The 10,000-nt window shown below is 42.0% G+C and overlaps 1 protein-coding gene across 1 annotated transcript in view; it reads right to left on the reverse strand.

Moving 5' to 3' along the window:
* The window catches only part of LOC119577620, a 1,604-nt gene extending 1,572 nt beyond the window's left edge, over positions 1-32 (reverse strand). The window contains exon 1 of the mRNA XM_037925191.1: positions 1-32. This exon is cut by the window's left edge and continues 220 nt beyond it. Within this exon, the coding sequence (XP_037781119.1) occupies positions 1-32 (32 nt within the window).
* Between the last annotated feature and the right edge of the window lie 9,968 nt (positions 33-10,000).

The following is a 10,000-nucleotide window of genomic DNA, read 5'->3' on the forward strand; positions in this document are numbered from 1 at the left end:
GAGAAATCTTCAAGGGCTAATTGCATCCGCATGATTCTGTCACTCTTTCTGTTCACTTCCGTCAACAAATCGGTAAAATAATTCCAATTCCATTTCTTCCTTCATTTGCTCCTCCATATATCAACTTGTACCCTTCGCCTAATTCTTTCGCCTTGTTCCTCTTCCATCTTGTTTCCTGCACACATAGCACGTCCACTTTCCTAGTTTTCATATTATTTGCTAGAACCCGGCCTCTTCCTGTCAAGGTCCCTACATTTAATGTCCCAATTCGCAAATGTTGAACTAGCTTCTTTGGCCGCCCCCGTTCATGAGGCAATAGTGTGAGGTTTTCAAACCCATCACCCCCTCTCCCCTCCTTGCCCCGATCCTTCTATCCCTGTCGTACCCTTATTCGCACCCTTTTCCTGTCCCCTCGCTTTTTCCCTTTTCTCTACTTACACGGTAATTTCTCCCTCTTCTACTCGTTTTCCTTGCTTGTTCCACCCTTTATCTCTATACTATCCTGCCTCCATTCTATTCCTATCCTCTTCTTGTTCCTTCGCTCTTCTCTTCCTTCTACTTCTAGGCTGATTTCCCCCTTTTCCATTTCTTTTTCCCGTTTGCCCTGCCCTCTACCTTTAATCCTATCCTCTCCTGCTCACATCCTACGCCTGTCCTACCCAGCATCCTACCGTAATCTGTAGGGCGAGTCGAGCACAGCCGGACCACCTCCCTCTGCCAGCCTCATTTCTGTACATCTTTGAATAGGACTTTCAATGAGATCCCTTCGTTATCCACATATTTTTACGATGCTTCACATGATGTGCGGATAACAGAACATCCACATCTGCTACGAATGCATCTTTTACCCTTTTTATCTCTTGTATTCCAAGCTTAGTTTTATTTCTAATGGTTTCTTTTTACTTATTCCTCCTTTTAATCTCTCTTTTACAGCGAGAGAAAGTAACTTATTTTACGATTTTTATTAATGAATCGCACCAAATTGTTTTACGTATTTTTTATTATAATTTTCTTAATGGTTTCTTCTAATCTTTTATTGTTTTTGTTTCTACCTTTTGTATATTGTATTTTGTCATATTTCCCCTCTATTATTTTAATATCCCATGTACCACGCTTACATTCACGAGAGTTAATGTAACCCCCTGTATTTGTATAATAAAGGAAGTGGATACTCTGACTGTTCTGTGGCTTTACCTTTTGGATTACCTGTCTGGATTTTACACCACGGATGCTGAAACGAGGTTGTGCTGCCCCTTTTACCTGCCTAGATGTATCTATGCTGGACGTGTTTGTTCTTTTACATTACTTTTACTGTGAACCATGTGTGTTTTGACTTTGATTTTTTACTTATTCTGAATTTTACTTACTTTTATCTTGTGCTTTTACTCGTTTCTTTTATTCATGCTTTACCCTTTTACTCGTCTTTTATTTTTCTTTACTTTACTTTTCACTTAAGTTTTTTTTTTTCTGTCTATATTTAGTGTCTCCTTTACTTCCCCTCATGTCACATTTTACCCCTATCCCGTGTCTTTTTACCTACTGTAACTTGGATGCTAGTTCTTTTTGCTGTTTTTAAGCCCTTCTGACATACTTTCAATTTTTCTTTAGCACTTCTGGCATACTTTCAGTTTTTTTAAGCCCTTCTGGCATAGTCTCAGTTTTTTAAAGCCCTTCTGGCGTATTTTTATTAGTCCTTAAGCCCTCCTGGCATTTGTCTTTGGTGCCTTCTGCACGGTTCTTTTTCATTTTAGGGTTTTGTATTTGATTTATTATGTATTATCTTCTTATTGGTCACGCTCCTGGTAGGCCTGCACCTCCGGGGATGGTTGGCCTGTGAGGTCGTGTGGGTTCTGAGCCTTCAGCTCGGTCCCCTCACCACCTTTTAGAGGGACGAACGGGGCCCTCATTTTCCCTGGCCCCTAAGCTGAAGTCTCCCGCCTCACGGGTGGCCTCATTTCGGTTCCTCACTCACATAACCTTACAGTAGCCCTCGCTGGTCCACATAGGACGATGTCACTGTGGGTCACTTACGGATGACATCCTAGCAATGGTGACTCTACTTGTTTGGCTCATTTCATGTAAAGTTTCGCCAAGACTTTACAGCGGATGCTCTTCCTGACGCAAACCCTTCCCATTTATCCGGGCTTGGGACCAGCCTATGAGGTGCTGGCGCGCGCGTGTGTGTGTATGTATGTATGTGTGTACACACACACACACACACACACACACACACACACACACACACACACACACACACACACACACATATATATATATATATATATATATATATTAACATACATATACAAAAAATATATATACATACACACATACATACATACATACATACATCAAATCAATAACGGTATGCTCATGTTTGAGCAGCCGTGGACCTCTCCACCATCCTTCGCCACTAAACTCGATCTTACGCTTTTCTTTCCACTTGTACCATCGACAGCCCGCAAATATCTTTGATATTGTCGCTCAGTCTTGTCTTCGGTTTGCCTCTTCCTCTGTTTCCTATCACCATCCCTGTCAGCAAGTTTTTCTCAATACTTTTACTTCTCATTACATGACCAATAAACTTTAATTTCCTCTTGTTCAAGATGTCCAACAGTCGGTCTTTACAATTTATTTTTCTCAGCACTTCATCATTCGTCTTCTTCTCTGTCCAGCTAATACGCAGTACTCGTCTGTAACACCATATTTCAAAACTATTGATCTTTTTCTTGTCTATCTACTTCAACACCCAACACTCAGAACTATATGATGCAATTGGGAAAACTAATGAGTTCAATAACCCAGCTTTGTCCGTAAGGTATGCTTCGGTCTTTCCAGATGTTATTGAGAGCAATGTGGCGCTTTTGGCAATGGTAATTCTTTTTTTTATCTCCGGTGAATCATCATATGTATTAGTTAAAACAGCTCCAAGATAAGTGAACTCTTCACATTTTCCACATCATTCCATTGATTGTAACATGTTCATCATTGTTCATTGCCGGTTATCTTTGAATCTTCATGATCTTAGTTTTCTTGGCATTAAGAAACAAGCCAGCCTTTTCGCTTGCTTCTCTAACTTTACATACATACATACATACATATATATATATCTTCTTCTTCTTCTACAGGCTTTTGTCCCAGTTCAACTGGGGTCGCCGGTGCGGATCTTCCTCCTCCACTCTGCCCTATCCAGGGCCTCCCCCTCCGTCACTCCCGCCGTCTCCATGTCCTCCTTGATGCAATCCTCCCATCTCCTCTTCGGTCTTCCCCTCTTTCTTCTCCCAACCACCAGTCTCCTCACCCTCTTGCCCACGTACTCGTCCTCTCTCCTTGTCACGTGTCCCAGCCACCTGAGTCTGCACTCCCTCAGCTTCTCCCCGAGCTCTCCTACTCCAATGGTCTCTCTGATCGTTGTGTTGCGGATTTTATCCAGCCTCGTCTTCCCCAGCGCGATCCTTAGCATCCTCATTTCTGCCACCTTCATCTTTGCCTCCTGGCCTTTCGTCACCGCCACTGCTTCCATTCCGTATAACATTGCCGGCCTGACCATGGTCTTGTGGAGTCTGCCTTCAACTTTGGTGGTACCTTCCTGTCACAGAGTACTCCAGTAATCTTCCTCCATGCGTTCCAAAACCCCCCTGGATCCTCGTCCCTACTTCCTTATCCGACCCTCCGTCACACTGCACCGTGGAGCCCAGGTACTTGAATTCTTGGACTCGGTTTTAGCTTCGCTCCCTGCATCCTCATTCTCTCTCTGGCTCTTGTTCGCCCATGCAGAGGTACTCGGTCTTCTGTCTGCTAGCCTTCATGCCTCGCTCTTCCATTGCCTTTCTCCACTGTTCAACCTCTCTTCCACCTCCTCATTCGCTCTCCATTTAGTGCTACATCGTCTGCGTACATCAGATCCCATGGTGCTGTCCTCTGCACTGCTACCGTCAGGCAGTCTATGACCCAAAGCAAAGAGGAAAGGGCTAAGTGCGGATCCCTGGTGCAATCCCACTTTGACTTGGAAACTGTCCGTGGTTTCCCCCTATGGACTTCACCTTCGTTGTCGTGCCTTCGTACATGTCTTGGATTATCCTGACATACTTCTCGTCCACCTCTTTCAGCCTCAAGCAGTTCCACACCTCCGATCTAGGTACTCTATCGTACGCCTTTTCCAGGTCAATGAAGACACTGTGCAGCTCCCTTTGACCCTCTCTGTATTTCTCCATCAGTTGTCTCAGCGCAAATATTGCGTCTGTCGTGGATCTGCCTGGCATGAAACCGAACTGTTGCTCCGAAATCGTCACGATCGCCTCAGTCTTCCATCGATGATCCTTTCCATATTTTCAGAGTGTGTGGACATCAGTTTGATGCCCCGGTAGTTACCACATTCCTGTAGTCCCCCTTTTTCTTGAATATCGGTATTAGCGTGCTGTCTCTCCACTCATCTGGCATTCTCTCACTTTCCATAATTCCGGTGAAGATTTCCAGGAGTGTTTTCACGCCTGCTCGGCCCAGTACTCTCCATGCTTCCACTGGGATGTTGTCCGGTCCTGTCGCCTTGCCGTTCTTCATCTTCCTCAGAGCCTTCACAACCTCCTCTTCTCTTATCTCCTCTACCTCAGTCTCTGCTCTTGCTTCCACGTTCTGTCGATTCTTTCGTTCTCCACATTTATCAGTTGTTCAAATACGACCTCCATCTTTCCTTGATATCGCTTTCTTCCGTCAGTACCGCTCCGTCTTGTGTTTTTCATCTGCTTGCTCTGATAGACATCTTGGATTCTCGGTTCTTCTGTTTTGCAATCCGGATCGCTTTCCTTTGGCCTTCCTCGTCGTCCTTCAGACTGTCGTATAGATCTTTGTACGCTTCGATTTGGCTTTGCAACAGCTCTCTTCGCAGCTTTGTTCGCCGCCTTGTACCTTTCGATTGTCTCTTCACATCTATTCAGATCTCTCTGTTTCTTCGCCTCCTTCTTTTCTTTCACTGCGTCTTGGGACTTCCTCTCCCCACCACCATGTCTCTTCCTTCTTTCCTGGTTTTCCAGATGTCACGCCAAGGACCTCCTTTGCCGTCTCAGTCAGCACTCTGCTGGACTCCGCCCACGTCTTCTCTGCCTGTGCTTCCATACCTTCCCTGACCTTCTCCACAAACTTTTCCCTGTGCTCCTGCTCATTCAGTTTCCACCATCTTGTCTTCCTGGTTCTGTCCGGTTTCTTCCTTGTCTCTGTCTTCATGGTCGCTGTACAGATGACCACTTTGTGTTGCTTCGCAACCGCTTCACCTGGCAGCACCTTGCAGTCCTGTACTCTTTTCAGCTCACTTCTCCTGCATATGACATAGTCCACCTGGGAGTTCACACCACCACTTGTGTAGGTGATCTTCCTCGAGTCCTTCTTCTTGAAATAGGTGTTTGTGACCGCCAGGTACATATATATATATATATATATATATATATATATATATATATATATATAATATATAATATATATATATATATATATATATATATATATATGCACACACACACACACACACACACACACACACACACACACACCACCACACACACACACATACATTCACATACTGACAAAGTAGGACAGAGAAAGAGAGGGTGAGAAATAAAGACAATACACTTTCCTGCTCAGGAATCTAATATTCTTCCGTAAAATCGTGTTTATCGACTTTTCAGTTTCAACATTAGAGTGATGCCGACTGCTAGCATTCACTTTCGGGAGTATCTTTTGGAAAAAAATAAGTTTCCCTGCAGTCTTCTCTCATTTCGCCTGATGAACACCTGAACTTGACGGGTGCGTGGAAGTTGAGGAGTGCCGACACTAGAACGGCTAAGGAGGGCCGTCGCCTTTATGAGAGCGGTGTACCGTCAGGATCCCTCCTTCCAGCGCCGGTTGGAGTTTCTAGTAACGAGGGCGCCCTCGGCCGGCCCTTCACGCCGCCTGGGCCTCGTTGCGTTCCGACTCTCGCGGACACAAATCGGACACAAATCACTTAGTAGCAGCTTCCTTGTGCATTCGCCTCCGTGAATGCACAAGGAAGCTTGCTGCGACAAAGAAGTTAAAATGAAAGAAGGAGCGGGAGAAAGAAAAACGAAAAAAAAAGTCCTTTCCCATTTACTTGAGTGTTGCTGTCACAAATGAGATTTTCGTTTCTGTGATGCACTGCACACACACACACACACACACACACACACACACACACACACACACACTCACACACACACACACACACACACACACACACACACACACACACCACAACTCACTCACACACACACACACAACACACACACCACACACACACACACACACACACACACACACACACACACACACACACACACACGCACCCACGCGCACACAAGCATCCACACACACACACACACACACACACACACACACACACACACACACACACACACACACACACACACACACACACACACACACGCGAGTGAATTAATATGTATCTGTTTATCTGTGTGTGCGTGTGTGTGTCTATTTGTGTATACTTGTCTGATTGTGACAACGGTTTAGTTATGTTATCTAATAACGTAAAATCTCTATTATAAGTACTTCCACGGAAGGGTCGCCTTGTCGCCCATCCCTGGAGCCTGTGTCTTCACGGCGTGAAATTAAACAAAGCAGGAACTTTGCTGCCTTCAGGCCAAGGCGTTGGAAAAGGAGAACTAATCGGTAGCGCGCGCGCAGACACACACACACACACACACACACACACACACACACACACACACACACACACACACACACACACACACACACACACACACTGTAACCCAGCAATATGGAACTCAACAAAGGAAGGCCTTTGCAATGAATTACAGCAAACAGAATAAAATCTTAAAAATGTAAAAACCGAAAATTTTCACAAAAGCCCACGTGAAAAGCATATACGAAATACCCCAAGATAAAGATTACAAGATTGACAAAGTTACAAGATCAACCGGGAGCTGTGAATATACCAGTTGTTGAGATGTTGGAAGCGAGACGGCGAGGATCACAAGCAACCAGATGTAAAGGTCTCGTGACATCACGGATTACAATATCCAATGAAAAGGCCCTCAAGAAACATTATTGGCTTTAGTGTCGATTTTCCTCTCCTCTTGCTCTGTCTGTCTGTCTGTCTTACTGTCTGTCTGCCTGTCTGTCTGTCTTTCTGTCTATCTGTCTGTCTGTCTATTCTTCTGTCCGTCCGTCCGTCCGTCCATCCATCTGCTTCTCCTCATGTCTTTGTTCTTGATTAGGTGGTCATGAAAACATGCATCAACAGTGGTAATGCACACCTTTTATTGGGCAATATTAAAAATGGAAACTTATTCTCTTTCTTTTCTTCCACCCTTTCCAGTCACTCCTTCCCTTTTTGCCCTCCTCCCACATTCTCAATCTTCCGCCAACTCTCTTTTTCACTCTCTTTGTCTCAATGCTCCCTCTAAAAAACAAACAAAAAACTAATAGCTCTTATGAAAATGAAACCGAACTGGATAGTAACTAACATTTTATTGGAATTAACGTAATTTGACAGTAGATGATACTTGCTGCTACACAGTGATATTTCAAATCAGCCATCCTTGCATTAGTATCTGACACATCTATAACTTAATAAACTAAGTTAGATGCAATAAATAATTCCAATCTAATATATTCCATCTCCTCTGCAGTATTGTTATGCTAGCCGCTGTGTAACATTCTCAGCTAGAATAACGATTATATGTTCATAGATGACCTGCGTTGTGAAGCTTGCTCTGTGCCTTTTAATTATTCGTCATAAATTATAGAATCTCTGGAACATTAACAATTAGCAACTTATTGTAGCCATTGCAGGTCCTACATGTCTATTGATAATAATCATTATGCTAATACCTTAAACAGTTAAAAAAATAAATTGTTCGTTCTTTGTCGGATATATATATATATATATATATATATATATATATATATATATATATATATATATATATATATATATATATATATTTATACACACAACACACACACACACACCACACACATATATATATATATATATATATATATATATATATATATATATATATAAAATATATATATATATATATAATTTCTTTGAGCCCTTTTTTCTAAGGCAATCTGTATATTTAGAACACACGTCACCTCTGCAAAAAACATGGTTGAGATACATGTTTGGATTAAGTTTGGTTCCACGTATCTTGGGCATATTAACTCAAGCAGTGGAAAGGAGAATAACACTCCATTCGTAGAGTACAAATTGTGCTGCAAGCTTAGCCAATACTTGGTCTAACAACATGAACGTATGTTAAATTGCTATTTCATGCGAGGGATATTTGTAACTGAAGACCTGTACTAGCACGGCACAGATGTACAAACAAAATTTGAGTCTCCATTAAGCGCAATGTTTTCAAAATATATAAAACATGTATTTTTTGTCATGTGCAACGTATTACATAAAAAAAATATATATATAAGTCGGCACCGCTCCCGTGCTCTGCATGTACGTTTTTCTGACGGAAATATGCAAATCTGATAACTCACTGAGTTCCAGCGCTGAATCACCATACACAGTAGCATGGAAGATATTTGTTGTGTAAAGGAGGGCTTACAGCAGGCACATACTTTCGGTTATACAGACCCTATTTGATACATTTCCAATATCGCAAATATTAATCTGAGGCGCATTCATGTGTTAAATACTATTTATCTCCCGATCACTAATCACGGACCTGATGTGCCTTGCAAAAAGTTCGAAACGGGAAAAGAAAGAGAGTGGAGAGTGGGGAGAAACGAGATGAAGGAACGCTAAAAACGTAGAGACTAGAAAACGAAGGCTGCTTCTTACATTCAAAGATTTAATAAAACATTTCGTCTGTTCTGGAAGCTTCAGTATCGAAGCTGGGAGATAAAGTTTTTCTATTTAGTATACACATTTTACAGAGAAAAGAGGGCTCTGAAGTGACCTTGATAAACACAACGACAAAGCATTGTGAATGACGGCCCAACAGGTCAGCCGAAACAGGGACCTAAATAAAAGCCTGTTCAGCGCATGACGTCACTCCGTCCAGGCCGCCTTTAACGGCCAGCATGAGGAAAAGCCGTTTCTTTTCCTCGAAAAGTTCAGAATAACTCTTGATTAATCACGAAGTGAGAAAAGTAACGTAGTCGCACACTTACATTGGTATAGCAGACCATCTATATTGAAATATATTGTTTGTCTCATCCATTGCGTTTTTTTTCCAACTCACATTATTTATCCTATTCAGGTGTTTCGAATTGATGCGCACAAAAATTCTAACACAAAATGAGCCACTTCATGGGGAAAATTGTGTCCGTCTTTTCGAAGTCGTTGGATACAGTTCACTAAGATCATAATTCAGAGAAAACACTTTTTTGACAGATTATCATACTGTTCATCAGAGGTTAAGCAGATTGAACTACGAAAGGCTTACTAGTTACTTTTTTGGCATACAAGGATAACGTCTTTACCCTAATAGGCGTTTTTAAATTCCAAAGCATCTGGATTATCACTAGAGCCAATCATTTGCCTTCTGTATAAAGGCAATCAATCCTCTGTTAGCTTCTTTATGAAAACCTTATGTAGACTCTGGTATAAATAACCCTAGGAGTTATTTGATGATACATTTCCTTGGGAGTAATAAACTACAATAACTCTAGGATTTTGCATACTCAATATAGTACAACAACAACAATAATAATTATTATAATAAAAACAGTAGACTAGTAGCAGAAGTAGTTGTAGCAGTAGTAATATGAATAATTATAATATGAATGATAAGCATGATAAATAATAATAAGGATCATATAAATAATAAGAATAGTTTGTAAAATAATGTATACACTGGAAAATATTTGCAATCATATCCGCTTTGGATTATCAATTTGAATTACAAACATTACTGGGCTGAACTTGCCTAGTGATATGGGGCACAAGTGACATTGCAGAGGCCCCTGGCGGAAGACGAGG

This window comes from Penaeus monodon, chromosome 10 (assembly GCF_015228065.2).
Source record: "Penaeus monodon isolate SGIC_2016 chromosome 10, NSTDA_Pmon_1, whole genome shotgun sequence".
NCBI lineage: Eukaryota > Metazoa > Arthropoda > Malacostraca > Decapoda > Penaeidae > Penaeus > Penaeus monodon.